At 39.9% G+C, this 15,900-nt stretch overlaps 1 protein-coding gene across 1 annotated transcript in view; it reads left to right on the plus strand.

Moving 5' to 3' along the window:
- Nucleotides 1-15,900, plus strand: part of CEP350 (centrosomal protein 350) — a 59,299-nt gene that overhangs the window by 18,413 nt on the left and 24,986 nt on the right. Inside the window, exons 14-26 of the mRNA XM_066555202.1 lie at nucleotides 471-660; nucleotides 1,992-2,212; nucleotides 2,326-2,489; nucleotides 3,164-3,274; nucleotides 3,518-3,649; nucleotides 5,136-5,260; nucleotides 5,637-5,756; nucleotides 6,198-6,364; nucleotides 6,832-7,028; nucleotides 7,506-7,690; nucleotides 8,614-8,701; nucleotides 9,023-9,169; nucleotides 10,016-10,173. Coding sequence (XP_066411299.1) covers nucleotides 471-660; nucleotides 1,992-2,212; nucleotides 2,326-2,489; nucleotides 3,164-3,274; nucleotides 3,518-3,649; nucleotides 5,136-5,260; nucleotides 5,637-5,756; nucleotides 6,198-6,364; nucleotides 6,832-7,028; nucleotides 7,506-7,690; nucleotides 8,614-8,701; nucleotides 9,023-9,169; nucleotides 10,016-10,173 — 2,005 coding nt within the window. The remainder of the gene's footprint in view (nucleotides 1-470; nucleotides 661-1,991; nucleotides 2,213-2,325; nucleotides 2,490-3,163; nucleotides 3,275-3,517; nucleotides 3,650-5,135; nucleotides 5,261-5,636; nucleotides 5,757-6,197; nucleotides 6,365-6,831; nucleotides 7,029-7,505; nucleotides 7,691-8,613; nucleotides 8,702-9,022; nucleotides 9,170-10,015; nucleotides 10,174-15,900) is intronic.

The following is a 15,900-nucleotide window of genomic DNA, read 5'->3' on the forward strand; positions in this document are numbered from 1 at the left end:
ACCTGTACATTACAAAAGCATGAATAAACTTGAGGCTTGGTGCACCCATAGTATATGAGCAATGGATAAAAAAAACCCCTAGGTTTTAAGCCAATAGAAACATGACAAAACTAGGATTAGGCATTATAAATTATCTCTCTTCCTGTTTTTTCAAAATTCTTTGCCTTTCCCCCAAAAAGCTAGGCTGTATTCTGATTATCGGTAGTAAAGAATCAAACATGTAGTTTCCTAATTTAAACTGATAGTGTGCTGAAATAAAAGCTGAGTGAGAGTTTTGGCAGTGAGCACAATATACAGAAGAAATTCATTGCCAATTCTACATTTCTTACTTGTTGGATTTATAGACTTCTAACTCAAAGGCTTCTTTAGTTGGGGAAAAACTTCTACACATTCATTGTTTTGGGGCTTGTGATGGTAAGGTATTCACATGTAGAACCAAACAAACTTTTGACACTATTGTTGCTTCTTAGGGTTGGATGCTTTCAATGGAAGTTCTCACCACTTTTCTGTGGAAGAAGATAAAATACTGTCTGAATTAGAGAGGGGATCCCAACAAGCTAAGAAATCCTTATTGAGTAGCAGAATTTCTAATAAAGAGCATGAGCAGAACCCAGATACAGACAGCACACTGGAAAACTTGTCTGGACACTCCCTGATGAGGTAACAGGATTGTTATGGAACTTTATGCAAATATAATGATGCTTGGTAATGTTACTGGCTGTGTCTTTGGATATGCAAAAGGGAAGTAACAGAAATGGTCAAATGTTAGTAGGATGTGCATGCAGAAAACATTTCTTCCCTGTATTTTAAATATGAAACCTGGTGTCCTGTCATGTTCAGTACCTTAAGCATTGAAATACAGTTTTTGTTTCCCTCTTCTAGAAAAGGTCAGTTAGGAATGTGTCAAGGTTTATTCAACCTGTGCAGTCACCTTTCTTTTTTCAGTAGATACACAGACAGTTTTGGCTGTACTTGTGTTCAGCTAATACTCATAAAGTCTGTCCAGCTCTGTGAGTTGATGCCTTCTCAGAGATTAACCCATCCTTGGAAAAGAGTGTATTAAAAAAAGAAGGAAACATGTTTTCTGTTGCAACCTCTTTTTGTCTAGCTGAAAATGCAGTTTTTCTGCTAATTGTCCAATGAAGATGGTTATGAAACACTCAGTTTTCACTGCACTTTTTTCTAAAAAGCATCAAACAATTTGCATGATCTCTCTTTTTGTGTTGGTTTAGAGCAGTTCTGAGGTATTGGCTTCTATTGGTGACTGTTGCTGGCATCCAGGATTGGCTTGGAAAGGTCCTTTGACCTCCCACGATGTGCCAAGTAAAGCAGAATGTCTTCCCAAAGGATTTAAACAGCCACTGTTAATCCTCTTCAACCTATTAAAATTGAAATAGTAAATTTAAGAAGCATCTGTATCATTTTCTCTGTTTAAAAAAGAAATGTCTTTTGTCAAAAAGTTTACCATAGTATCTCAAGAATTGTTCAAGTTAAGTTTTGGTCTCCATTGCATTTTAGGAGAGAGATCAAAACTCAGGGCAGTAGCTTGTCACAATCAGTTGCATTCATGTGCTGATAGTAAACTGTTCACTTCTTAAAATGCAGATGCAGATGATTGCATCCTGACGTTCTCATGCCAGCCTCCTAACAGGAGGCACTGAAACTGCTTGTCTAGTCATGTACAACATAAAGATACTGTGTTAATTTAAAAAAAAAAAAAGTGTGTGCTTGTGTATGTGCTAACTAGGCTTAATAATTGGGGAAAAATAGGGTGCTCTAGAAACTTAACTCTGAACTGGGATTTAGGAACAAAACCCCTCTCATGAGGCATTTCCTGAGAATAGACTGGACCTGTGCAAACTGAACAGACTGTGCCCTTTGCATGGATCTGTTTGTGTGTAGGAATGGAAGAACAAGGTTATTCCTTTATTTTACCAAGTGGCTGGACTAGGAGAATTATTGACTCCTTTTGGTTTTTGTTTCGCTGTCAGTTTCTCAGACAAGGGAAGACCCCAGAAGACACCGACTTCTTCCCCATCATCTGGCTCTCAGAAAATGTTGCAGTTGGATTCTGCAGGCAATACAGCAGAAAGAGTCAAGTCACCTGCTGGCTTTTCTGGAGGTTCAGCCCCAGGGCTGAAGCCAAACGTGGCCTTCCCTGACGGGGGCCTGGGAACCAGCAGGTCTGCAGCAGGAGCAGCCTCAGCGAGCGGTGAGTGTTTGTAAAAGCCATGCTGGTGCCAGAGCAGCTAGAGCATTTTTCCTTGAGTTTTTGGTGTGGGAGCCTGAGGTGTGTGAGGGTGAGCAGTGTTTGTTGCCCTGCAGGGTGCATGCGCTTCTCCCCCGCGGGGCTGCAGCACCGGCTCTCAGCAGAGCTGAACTACCTGAGCGCTATCGAGGAGTCCGTGCGGCAGCTCTCGGACCTGGAGCGGGTACGAGGCATCTCCCTCGCCCAGCAGGAGAGTGTTTCTTTGGCTCAGATTCTCAAGGTAATGGGACAATACTTCTTTGTCTTAATCTTTCTCTTTTTTTGTTTTATTGTTTGTTTGCAAAAAAAAATTATCAAGTTAGGGTAAGTTAAGCTTTTGTTAGCGGTGCAGAGGAATCGTAATGGGCATGGATGGGCTAGTAGCCATTTTTTAGGATGAACATCAGTTATCTTCCTTATTTTAAGTTGACACCAAGGAAGGAGCTACTCTGGAATATGTGTCATTAATATACTCTTAGCTGGAATCACTGTTTTGGTTGTATTTCTTGTTTTGGTTGTGTTCCTCAAATAAAAGCATGATTGTCTACTGGGATTGATGTTGAGTTCCAGTGCCATGCAGTGTAGTTGTTTGGGCTGGACGATTTGTTTTATTCCACAAAAACAGTATTTTTGGCTGAAGTTTCCTTATGCTGACAAGATTATTTATTCTAGTTTGTTGAATTAATTGATCTCCTAAACTCCTTTCTGCACTGTGGTGGAAGAGTATGGGGAATGTGCATTGTCTTAAAAAGGAAGAGGGTCAGTGGGTTAAAAATTCTGTGTCAAGCAGAAGAGACACCCCCAGCAGAGTAGATCCAGATCTTTAAGAAGGTAGTTTGCTTCAACCAGTGGCTGAAGCAAATCACATCTTCATGTTTCACTTGCATGGCCAAAACTTGTTTTCCTCATCTGTAGGCACAACAGCAACGCCATGAACGGGACTTGGCTCTTTGGAAAATCAAGGCTGAACAAGAAGCTCTAGAAAGTCAGAGACAAATGGAAGAGGCAAGGCAGAAGGCAGCCCAGGTAAGACTGCCCTTTAAAAATATGGAGTGTGTAAGAGGCAAAATGTTGTAAGTAAATCCATGCCTACAGATATTCTTAATTTGAAGCTGTGAACATATGAAAGTGCTAAAAGGGTTTAATACACTAAAAGAAACTCTCAAGGGCCTGCTTCAAACTTTTTTCTGCCAGATTTTGAGAAATAAATGTGTAGTTACTATGGCCAGACCGTTTTGAAGAGCTGAACTGTCTGTGTGCTCTGCCTAGGTCCATGCAGAGTCACTGCAGCAGCTGGTGCAGTCACGGCAGGAGGCTGGGCACGAGCCCCCGTGCAAGGCTGCAGCCAAACAGGCAGAACCTGCACTGCTCTCTACAGATACAACTCACCAGCTCCGTGAGGTGAGGCCCCAGGGAGAGAGAGAAAAGCTATTTTATTACTTTTTTTGTCTTTTAAGTTATTTTCTGTTTGGTGTCATTCTTGGTACAACTTCTTCACTTTCATAACATGACAAATGATAGGACTTCAAAGGAGCTGCTCTGGCATTGTTACTTAGAAGTCAATCAGCAGCTTTAAATCCCTGTTCCATGTTCTTATGATCTTCCAGTTAATGAACTGTTAAGAAGTTTGTTCTTCCAGGACAGATTGATGACAGTGAGCACAGCATCTTCAGTTTGTAAGAGTTGCTCTCCATCAAGAATTGATCCTATATCTGTTTCGTGTGCAAATTAAATTAGAAAAGCAGAGAATTGCAATTTTGCTTACTGCTGAAGGTAGAACAACAAATAAAATTAAAAAAAAAAAGAGAAGGGAGAATCTTCAGCAAAGCTTTTGACTTGGTACAGAGTTTGAAGTTTCCTCATTTTGAATCTCTTTGTTCCTCTTGTGCTATACAGAATATTTCTTAGTTTTCAGCTTTTTATATCAATTTATCAGTTTTTATACTTCTTGTTTCCAGTATGTAGCAGGTGCTTCAAACATGGATAAGGAACACAGTAAACAAGGAATGCTCTTAGTCCATCACAGTTTAGAAATCACTGTGACTGTGGGTCAGTATTATGGGATGGAGCACAAAAGGCTGACGAGTGTGAACAGAACTGTTTCTTCACAGCACCTGCACATGTTGGTGCTCACCAAGTCTGGTTTTATGATGAGTAATGGAATTGTAGAATAATACTGATGTACTTGTTCTGGGCTCTGTCAAATATGAGAAGTTTAAATAATTTTTGAGTAGACAAGAATGGATTAAAGGAGCAGAAAAGCTCAGACACCTCAAATAGATGCAGTGTATTGTCATTGAGAGTAGGTAGTGAAGTCTTGGATAAAGACAAGGAAGCATTTGTAGTTTTTAGAGCTGTAATGGGTAGAAACCAGTTAAGAAACAATGGAGAAGAAACCGAGAAGACAGCTTTTATTTGGTGTAGGGTTTTAACCTCATCAGGTTTTGAGTGGAGTTTGAAGTCTGAGCATAAGAGGTGCTGGTGGAGAGGCTGATGGGGATGACCTGGTCACTGATGCTGGATCAGCAGAGTAGCTTTTCCATCTCTGTTCACAAGTGACTCCAGGTACTCAGTTGAACAGCCATTTGTTTTAACTGGAATCCAGCAGTGGAAATATCTTTAACCAATGTGCTGGGAATATTTTTGAATGTACACTGTAATTTATTATGTGTAAAGGGATGGAGTATGGAGGGATATGCATTCGCAGAGCAGTATGAGCACACCTTTACCATCAGAAGTGACATGTGTTGTTACAAACCATTGTAACCTCACGGCTTCCACAGCTGTTATAAATCACTAAATTGGCTGCCAGAATGATTATTCTCTCTTCCAGAAGCATTTTGATCCTGATAAGCTGACAGTATTGCCATGTTTTTGCTGTACTCAGGTGACAGAGTCAGCACGGGACACTGTCAGTGCCCCGGCTGCTCCCGGCTCCGCCTTGTTTGACCACCAGCGGCAGCACCACTCAGAGTTCATGAAGCAGCTGAGGGCCCGAGCTGATACAAACAGGTTTGGCTTAATGTTTCACATCTTGGGAGTGGGGAAGTAAGATCTGTTAGGTTTTGCTTCATCTGTTTGTGCAGAAAATGTTAAGATGTCCTAATGAGTGAGCATTTAAGATGAACTTGGATTCCATCTTTATGCCCTTAATAGCATACAGCAAAGGTGACGTTAACTGGTTCTGTGAAACTCTACATAAAAAAGAGTAGAAAAAGATGATCTAAATGTTTTGTGGGATGATTTAAGCTAGTTTAAGCTTTAGGAAATCTTTTAGCAGAAATTTTAGCTGTTACTACTTCTAGTAAACTGATGAAAACTCATGAAAACTGTATTACTCCTATGTTTAAGACAATGCAGCTTGACCCCAAATGCTTCTCATTTCCAGGAAATGTGAGTCTGCTGCCATATCACAAGGTAAAGAGGAGACTGGTGACTCAAAACAGACATACTCACCAATGTTTGATAGTTACTCTGAGTCCTCAAGATCAAAGGTTCACGATCAGAGGTAAGAAGCTTTTTGTATTCTGTTCACTTACCTGATACAGTTAGGTCCTGTGAAATTTCTCACAGCCCTTCTCTGATCTTGAACTGGAAAAATGTTGTCCTCTGTAGTTCTCCTAACTTCTAAAATAGAATTTCTAACTTACCCATTCTTCTAAAATCTGGAAGAAGAACTTGTTTGCATTTGTTTATCATTACTACTCATTGTAAAGGATGTGCATACCTTCCGACCACATGGATTTTAAGCTAGTATAAAACCAACAATCAGTAGTTTGATGAAACTTGGAATTTTAAAATAGCCAAACTGCGTTTTAAAACCAAAACCAAACCCTCTGCATGTTGGTTATTGTTGTGATGTTATTCATGGTGTGTACAGCAGTAATATAACATAAGTATTTTGAAACGTGCAAAGTGTTTTTAAAAACATAATCTCTGGATAACACAGTAGTACCAGCAGCCGCCAGGAGAGCCCTTCAGTTCCATCTTCTAAGGAGAATGAGAAAAAGCTTTCTCGTCGTGAGAAGACAGCCAGCAGTATTGAAGAGCAGGCTCACACTGCTGCAGATGATTCCTTGCCCAGTGACAGTGTTTTGTCCCTGCCAGATGAAAAAGGTTGGCTCTGCTGCTGGTGTGTGATGGGCCTGAAGGTGGAGAGGGAGGGAGGGAGGGTGGTGCTGTTTCAGAATGAATTTCTGAAATAAATGAGGGAAAGTGTGTGAAGAAAGCTGAGCCCCAGGTGAATTAAGAGGTAGCAGAATGGCACAGGGAGATGGGAACCTTTGAGATTCTGCTGTATTAGCTTAGCCACATGCTCACGTGCTGAACCTGCAGGCACAACACCAAATGTTTCAGCAACTCCAGATGTGTTTATATCTGTGCACACAAATCTGTTAGGTCTCTCAAAGCTGAATAATAGATGTCTTCTAACTCAAAATCACTCTTTCCTAAACACCCATTTTTCTACATTAGTTATCTCCCTGTCTTTCTGACCCCCCTAACATCAGTGAGATGAGACAGACTAAAATTGCATTTGGGGTGCAAAACTGAGTGGAAAGCAGCTTCCCTGATTTCTCCCTCAGATTCCGCTTCTGTTGCAACAGAGTATTCCCTGAAATTTGATGAGTCCATGACAGAGGATGAGATTGAAGAAAAATCTTTTCGGTCTTTGCTGCCCTCTGAGAGTCATCGCAGAAATAATCTGGAGAAGAAGCGAGGCACTCGTGATGATTCTGATGAGGAAGTGTCCCCAGACAAAACAGCTCTGTCATCTATCAAGGTAGATGTTTTAAGTTAAATTAAATTAACTGAGCCGACATGGTTAAACTGATAAGCTTCAAGTGAGCTGTCCTTAGCTGTGTTTGCTGGGTTGTGGGTTCTTCTCCTCCCTGTGGTTCTCTGAGCATCTCAAAACAGAGAGATGTGTGAATCATGCTGTATGTCACTGTTGAACAAGTGTGATGACTTATGGAACAATCCATCCAGGCCTCTACCTTGTGGCTTAGGAGGGGAGTGACTTTTTGAGGTAGGTTTTAAAGTGGATTAAGTCCTCCAACTATGCTAACATAGAGCTAGGAAAAACTGTCACATAGGGCAAAAATAGCTGGGCTACACAAAGCTCAGATTAAAAGCAGCTTCCCTTCCTACATCTATTTTTGTTTATCTGTGTATATGCACACACAGACATACACTTTGTAAGTGGAAAAAAGCCATGGCATTTCTGTGGTATTTGTGCCAACTTTATCTTTCTTTCTAGGAGCTAAGCATGCCGTTCTCAGGGGGGCAGGACAGTTTCTCTAAGTTTACCATGGAGATGGTAAGACAGTACATGAAAGAGGAGGAAATGAGAGCAGCTCATCAGTCCTCACTGCTCCGGCTCCGGGAGAAGGCTCTCAAAGAGAAGACCAAGGCTGAGCTGGCATGGCTGGAACACCAGAAAAAGTGAGGCAGCTGTGAATATACATAACTGCTGACTGACCATTTCCTTCTACTTTTCAAGGCTTTGTTTCCACCTTACTGCTCCTTTATTAAGTGTTAATGGTTGAACTAATCTTCTGACATCAGTGTTCTGTGCAGTTGTTACTGGGACTTGGGAAGAACAGGACCCAGTTTATAAATGTGCTTTGATATTTACATTGAATGGGGTTTGATTAAGAATTTCACTGAAACAGTAGAAGAGCAGATGTTTGTTGTCAGTTGGAGGAGGTAGTTGCCAACCGTTCCTCTACACATCTTAATTCAGGAAGATATAAAACTGTCAAACAGTTTGACCTGTCTCTGCTTGATGTGTATCTGAAGTCATTTTAGTTGAATCAGGCACATTTTGTGAATCTGGATACATGTTGTACTGAGTGCTTTGTTTCCAGTCTAAGATATGCTTTGTCCTGAAGTCCACTTGAAGTACTCACTGATACTAGTAAACAGCAGTGGCCAGATTTAATCAGTAATTTTCTCTGCATGACAGTATTATTGTTCAGCAGACATTTTCTTACAATTTCTTGTTATTGTGGATTTGACAAAGGAGTATTAGATAGTGAGCCAAGTGTGCTTCCTTTTGTGTTTCTCAAATGGTGAGTGTGCTACCTCTGCAGAGCTTCTGCCCATTCTTTTGTGATCTCCTATTACCTGTGCTGGCCTTTTTACTGTGCCTGTCTGACCAAACGATGCAAAATATTCTACCATAGAGCATGCCAAGGATTAAGGTATATACTCTTCTGCAGGATAGGAAAAGTAAACTTTTTTTTTTTCACTTCAAAGAGTAAAAGGCTTGTTGTGCACTTTTAAAACACTGCTTTATTATTATTTATTATTGTAAAGCAATCTTATTACTTTATTTGTACTTCTTTCTTTCAATCTCTTTGCAGACATTTGAGAGACAAGGGAGAGGATGATAAGATGCCTCCTATTCGAAAGAGGCAGCGTGGTCTGCTGCTGAGATTACAGCAGGAAAAGGTAAGGGATGCCCTTTAGGAAAGTCCTCTTGAAAGCATTAAAGGTTTCAGACACTGGAAATACAGAATACAGCAATATTTCTTACCTGTAAGTTTTAATTTGCATTTCAGTCATATTCAGCACATTGTTCTCCAGGGTCCTTCTTTATCTATAATCTCATGATTGAGACTCTGATTAATTGATCTCCAGTTCTTTGCTACTGAAGTTCAGCCTGTAACTGCAGTCATGTCAAACCCATAGCAAGGGCACTGTGGCACCTTTGAGTGTGTTCTTGAGAGAGGTCTGTCAGTGTTCTGATGCTGAATCTTTTACACCTAACAGGCAGAAATTAAACGTCTCCAGGAGGCAAACAAGGCTGCTCGGAAGGAGAGGCAGCTCATCCTTAAACAGCAGGCGGAAATCGAGCGAATCCGTCACACTACGATGAAGCTGCAGGAAAAACTGAAGTCTGCAGGAGAAAACAAGCTGGTGAGTGTTCAGCACAGAAACTGGAGTCTTCCCTCTTCACCATGCAGCTTCAGTGTTTATAGGAATGGAGGGATGCTAGATTGGACCTATCACTTGGAAGTTTTGTCTGCCTGAAGTGATCTCACCCCTTTATCTCAGCAATTTATCCTTAATTTCTTTAGAACATCATTTAAGGAAACGCCTGTGGAGAAGTTGCAAAATGCTTTAAATGAGCAGTAGATGTGTTTGTTCTTTCTCAAGCTGAACTAATGACTTTGGAAATGTGAGTTTTTTGATGCTTAGATCACTCAGGCTTTGATTTTTGTTTGATTATTTGTCAGGCCCAAAGTACTAAATATAAGCACTAACCCCAAAACTTCCTGCTGTGTGCTAATGTAATTATGCTAAGTTTCTTGCCTCTACTTGCCTCCTTACAAAATTTTGAGAAGACACAAGTTTAATAGTAGTACTGTAGAAAAGGTTGATTTCCTGTTTGGGTAGCTGAATTCTGGTTTGTTGCTTTGGGGGGCTTTTTGTTTTGGTGAGGTTTTTTTTGTTTTGGGGTTTGGTGGTTTTTTGGTTTTTTGTGGTTTTTTTTTCCTTGGGTTTGTTTGTTTTGTTTTGTCTTTTTTGTTGTTGTTGTCGTTCTGGATAGAGTTAGGGGAAAACTTAAATTATGGAGAGAAAGTGTGTGCTAAAAGCTGTGTGTCAATTAAAAATGAGGTTATGAAGTTAAATCTGCAAGTGGACAGAAGCAGTATTTCATGTAATCTAGAATTACAAGTTAAATTAACACTAACGCAATTTACAAAGGGTTTTGGAATAGTCTTGTAATACTTCATTTTTATTTTAACCCTTTAATTGCAGGAGCTTCCCAGTGAGGATGACATCAAGCAGAGCAATGGTTCCAGCCCACTTCCAACTGATGCAGAAACACGCAGCCCTTCCCCAATCTCCATCTCCAGTAGTGAGACCAGCAGCATTATGCAGAAACTTAAAAAAATGCGCAGCAGAATGGATGAAAAGTAACTATATCTCTTTTTTTTCTTTTAAAAAATACTTCTGTTTTAATGGAACAAGTTGGTTTGGCCCAAATTTGCACTAAAAATGGCCATCAGAAATATTGGTGGTGTTGATATCACACCTTGATCTGAATTGCCTGAAAAACAGCTGATTGGAAGCATGAATAAAACTATATTAATCTTTGAACATAATAATTTAAAGGCTACAGTTCTTGCATGATTCAAACATTATGGCAGGCCACATGGTCAAGATTTTCTTGAAGAAGATTTGGTTTAATATCCTTTGTACTTGATAGAGTTGGTAAAAGCACATCAGCTTAAGAGATGTTGATGTTTGTAGGTACAAGGAGTATGGACAGGTTGTGGCTTCACAGCACATCCTGTCAGAGTTTCTCTTGCAATGAGAGACCTGAAGTCAAATGGTCACAATGGTGCCTGTATTTTGTAACCTTAAAGAGCAAAAAAATATGGGGAGTGAGACTCTGGAATTACAGTGCTAATTTTTGAGTTGAAATGTAATTTATAACAGCAATTATCTTATGCAAAAACTAGTAACTGAGTTTCAGATCTGGCTTACAGAAAGACACTGAGGTTGTCAGGTATGTGATTTCTATCTAATTATCCAGCTGCTGAATTTTAATTCTGATTGCATTAAAATCAACTAGGATGAGCTCTTTAAATATTTTCTTTATTAATGGAGATTATATGTATGTGACTGAGAATATATTTGGTTTACAGGTTGGAAGAATGTTGAAAATGTTTGTTAGGCTCCAGAGGAAATAACAAAATCTGTGTGCAGCTCCTGTGTCTGAAAACCTAAAATGAATCTCCTGATTTTGCCTATGAAGTTGTTTTAGGCAAAAAATTGTTTTTGCATCCTTTTGGTGTAGGAATTACTTTGTGTGCATGAAACATCCCAACACTTTATACCTGCTTGTGCTCATTAGTTTGAAGTCCTAAATTCTTATTTGAGACTAATTCATTGAAAGTCTGGCTTCTGCCAGTTGCCACAAGAAATGGTCTTTGCTTAAACAATTCTTTTGAGCTTAGAACCAAGACAGTCACTGCACTTCACTCCACGTGGGTGATCTTTGGAATGTGTTTTCTCTTGAGACTGCAAACACAGCTGGATAAAACATCCCAAAGCAAGCAGTGCCATGGAAAGGCCAGCTGTCCTTGTCACATTTAGCAGCCTGTTTGCTTGCAATCATTTGAGAAGCACATTTCCCACCCATGCGTATATTTGAGTACGATGAAAATAAAACCCAACAGCAGTAAGAGAGGCTTTGGTGTGAGCAGGGAAAACTCAGAACCTGTTGTAGTTTCATGGCCTTTGTGTCTAGCCTGAGTTGATTGCTGTTTTATTCTGACTCCTCTGGTGGCATCTGATAAACTGAAGAGCCAAAATCAATGATAATTAAAAGTTTCTGAGGTGTCATATTTCTAAAACTAAACTCATGGCATTCCAAATTGTATGAAAACCACTCCATCATCATAGTGGTGAATTCTCAAAGTATCTTTTGAGACTGGTAAATGACTTAAGATAGAGACTTGAAAAGCTTGTGTGTTGTAGGCCATGCTGACTTGTAGGGTTTCAATAATGTTTTTCTTCTCATCTTATTTTTCTGTTAAAAGAGGGTCTTTATCTTATTTTTTCCCCACAAACAAATTCAACAAATTTTAAATGGTGATAAAAAACAATCTGCAGCTTAGGAATTTTGAGATACAGTATTAATACTAAAAGAGATTACAAATATACTTGTATATTCAGGACTTCCTTTGCTACTTTTTATCAGCTAGTGGCTTTGTCAGTATTGTTCTTGAAATCTTATTTTTTCAAAGTACATTCATTCCTAAGCCACACTTAAAATTGCATAAAGACTTATCTATTACAAGGGATAGTAGCAGATATCAAGTATGTTCTACCTTTAAAAATATTTTAGTCATGATTTGATTATTATTTTATGTAGTTGGAAATATTTCTCACCTGGAGAATGCTTTTCAAAAGCTGGATACCAAGATTTGAGATGGAACAATTACTTTTAGGCAGAATAAGTAGAAATTGTGTGTGATCTATATGGTCATGTGTTTTTGGTTTTATGGTTTTAAGACTTGGATTGTTGTATATGTTCAAAGGAGGAAGTATTTTGTGTGAGCATAAATGATTCTCTAAAACTTGATTTCCCTCTTGAACAGTTTTTGCACCCCTTTGGCAGGTGTTTTGGTAGTGATAGCAGTACTTATTGATTGAAAAACTGCTGACTTTGCATCTTTTTTTAATGTCTTGATTTGTAAAGCACATAAAAATAGCATTAAGATGTTTGGTTTGGGGTTTAATGGTAGCAAGCTGCCATTTGAGGGGAATCAGGGTGGGAAATAGGGCTCAAGGGAAGAAGCTGGATGATAAATATAAAGGAACTTGAGGAAGGAACTGGGAAAGCCTGCTATGCTGGATTTGCTGTACTCCACAGCAAGGTGAAAATCCTTTGGCTTCCTTACTTAGGAGGCAGCTTTAATATTTGTCTTGTGCTAAAAGGGGAATGAACGGATAGTTTTGTTTTCATTTTAACTGATGAGTCTGTGTAGCCTGCATGTGAACAGGAGCATGCTCTGTCAAAGAGAATTAACCACTTTCCCCTGGCTTTCCTTGCATATGCAGCATTAATGATAATTTTTGCAATAACAAATTAAATGCTTATTTTCATTTGCTTTTCCTTAGTGTGCTTCTTAGCTTGCATTGTGGTTGATAGAGCTAAATGGAGCATGGCATTTTTCTATAAATTTGATAATTCATTAGGAATTAGCTTAAAATGGTAATAGTTTTAAGAAATACCATTTTAAGCAGAGCTGTCAATTATGTAGATTTTTTTTTAAAAACAATAGGTATTATCTTTCTGCAGTTAATACTTCAAATGAAATATATGAGTATTCTGAGATCAATTCTGTACTTTGTTGCAAAAAATCCCAATTAGCAGCTGTAATGTGAATGGCAGGTATATCTGGAACTGTCTGTGTTTTAAAAGTAAACTATTTAATCTCTTTTTTCTTTGCTCTTTCACTGGTGCTTACCTTGCTGTAGAAATAATTTTACTGAGGTTTCACCAGGTGAAGAAAATGTGTTTAAAGTTTCAGACCAGGAAATTGTTGATATTGCAAAACCAGCATGCTCTTTAATACCAATAACACACTCTTTTGGGAGAATAGCTTGAGAAAGGTCAGACTGAGATAAGTTAACTGGTACCTGTGCATCAAAGTAATAAAACTCTCCAAAATTTAAAGAAAAATACAGCAGTGTGAAAATAGCTTGTCTTTCATTAACAGAAAACCAAATGTTGCAAGTGTGTTCTATAACCTTCTGCATAACAGAGTATAGTTTTTGTACTGCAGATGTTGGGTATTAACTATACAATGTTAAGTGCAATTAATTTTAAAGTTCTTTGCCAGATGCTATCCTTTTCTCATTCTTTCTGCCTTAATTGCTATCTTAGTTTTAAACTCTTCCTCCTTATTTTGTAGACACTGCTCTCCTGTTCACTACTTCTTCTCTGTCTTTACGTCTCACCACTGGGCCTCTCTCAGTGTCTGTTTTCCCAACCTCCACCCCAAATTCCAGCTGTATATCTACAACCAATTGGTCAGGTAACTGTATATTTCTCCAGTGATAGACTCTTTGATAGAGCATGCTCTGTTCAGTCCTAGAAAGTCCAGAGGTTCTTCAGCAGTGGACATGGTTGACACTTGCCTCACTGTTTGCAGATCTTTATCAGTGACATAGGCAGGGGGATCACTCCGCCCTCAGCACCAGGCTGAGCAGTGCAGGGATTTGCTGGAGGCAAGGAGTACCATCCAGAGGGACCTGGACAAGCTTGAGGAGTGGGCCAGTGTGATCCTCATGAAGGTCCACAAGGTGCAAGGCCCTGCAGCTGGGTCAGGACAATCCCCACTATCAGTTCAGCCTGGGGAGGGAGTGGATTGAGAGCAGTTCTTCAGAGAAGGACTTGGAGATGCTGATGGACCAGAAAATGGGGTATGACTCTGCAGTGTGCACTTTTAGCCCAGGAAAACAACTCCTGTTTTGGGCTGCATGGAAAAACAACAGGTCAAGGGAGGTGGTTCTACCCCTGCACTCCACTCTGGTGAGACCCCAGCTGCAGTGCATTGTCCAGGTCTGGGGTCTCCAGTGCGAGGAGGACATGAACCTGTAGGAGCAGGTCCAGAGGAAGGCACAAGAAAATGAAAGAGAGGTAACACCTTTCCTGTGCAGAAAGGCTGAGAAAGTTGGGCTTGTTCAGTCTGGAGAAGAGAAGGCTCCAGGGAGAACTTATTGTGCCTTTTCAGCATATACAGTGAGATTATAGGGAAAATGGAGAGAGACAGGGCCTGTAGTGATAGGGCAAGGGGTAATGGTTTTAGGCTGAGAGAAGGTAGATCTAGATTAAATATAAGGAAGAAGTTCTTTGCTGTGAGGTTGGTGAAGCATTGGCACAACAACCTGTCCCATCCCTGGAAGTGTTCAGGTCAGCAGGAACTTTGAGCAACCTGGTCTAGCAAAAGGAGTCCCTGCCTATGGTAGAGGAGTGAAACTAGATGGTCTTTAATGTCCCTTCCAACCCAAACCATTCCAGGATTCTAATTTCTTGTTCCTGCTATGTTCTGAGTGGCAAACAGACAGTTCACTCTGCTCCCACTGTCTGGTTACTACTTCAGAATAGCTGCTGAAACCTCAAAGTTTGGGCTTATAGTCAATATACCTTTAAATGTGCAAATACGGTTTAGAGCAGCAGGTTAACACTAATATTTGAAATGCATGGATAAAATGTGTGATGTTAGCATCAGAGAAACAGACTTTGAATTCATGCTGCTGTAATCTGAGTGCTGCTGCTTCCTCATTGCTCCCCCACATTTCCAGCTGCATAGATGCCAGATGTGCTTTTGCAATTTTTTTTTCTGCTTTTGAGGATAAATGTGTACGCTTGGTGTTGCAACTGGAACCCTCTAGACTGCAGTAAATATTAAGGCAATGCATCTGCTATTTTGTGGCTCTGGCCTGTAAAACCCCAGGGTTATGAAAGGGTCTGCATCTTTGGCCATGCTGCTTTGATCCTCCTCTTCTTGTGGGTTTTTTGTTGGAATCTTCTTTCTCTCCCATCACTTCCGTTGACTTATCTTTCTTATTAAGAAGGTCTTCTGTGGTAATTGTTTTCATGGCAATTTTGTTAATTCTCCTCCTGTTTGTGGTCTTTTGGGTTAATTCATTTGACATCTGCTTTTAAGGAGTCCTGCTCTTTTGAATCCATTTATTTCAGCCTTTCTCTGCATTTTATTTCAACTTGAAGTGCCTCTCTCAGGACCCGGTGAACTGCAAAAGTTCCCGATGAAATCAAACAGTAGGTGAAGAAAGAAGAAAAGGTTGCTTTTTGCATTGAGGTCATTGTAATAAAGACCTCTAGAACAAGTTCCACATGCATGATCTGCTGGACTAATTGGAACTGATGTGTGTGTGAGAGTAAGAGTGGGTAGATCTGATAGTGCTGGTGAAAGACACAACATTATCATGACCGTCCCTGTCATGTTTGTAATGCAATTGCTGCTGGTAGTTTGCTCTGTGAATGACATCAGCCTGTCAGTTTTGCCTAAGTGTAGATGATGTTTGATGTTTGTCTATAGAAAGGATAAAATTATGCACAAAATCATGGAACCTGTCAGCTTGAAGGTGGCAGATGTTCCAGA

Source organism: Molothrus aeneus, chromosome 9, assembly GCF_037042795.1.
Source record: "Molothrus aeneus isolate 106 chromosome 9, BPBGC_Maene_1.0, whole genome shotgun sequence".
NCBI classification, from domain to species: Eukaryota; Metazoa; Chordata; class Aves; order Passeriformes; family Icteridae; genus Molothrus; species Molothrus aeneus.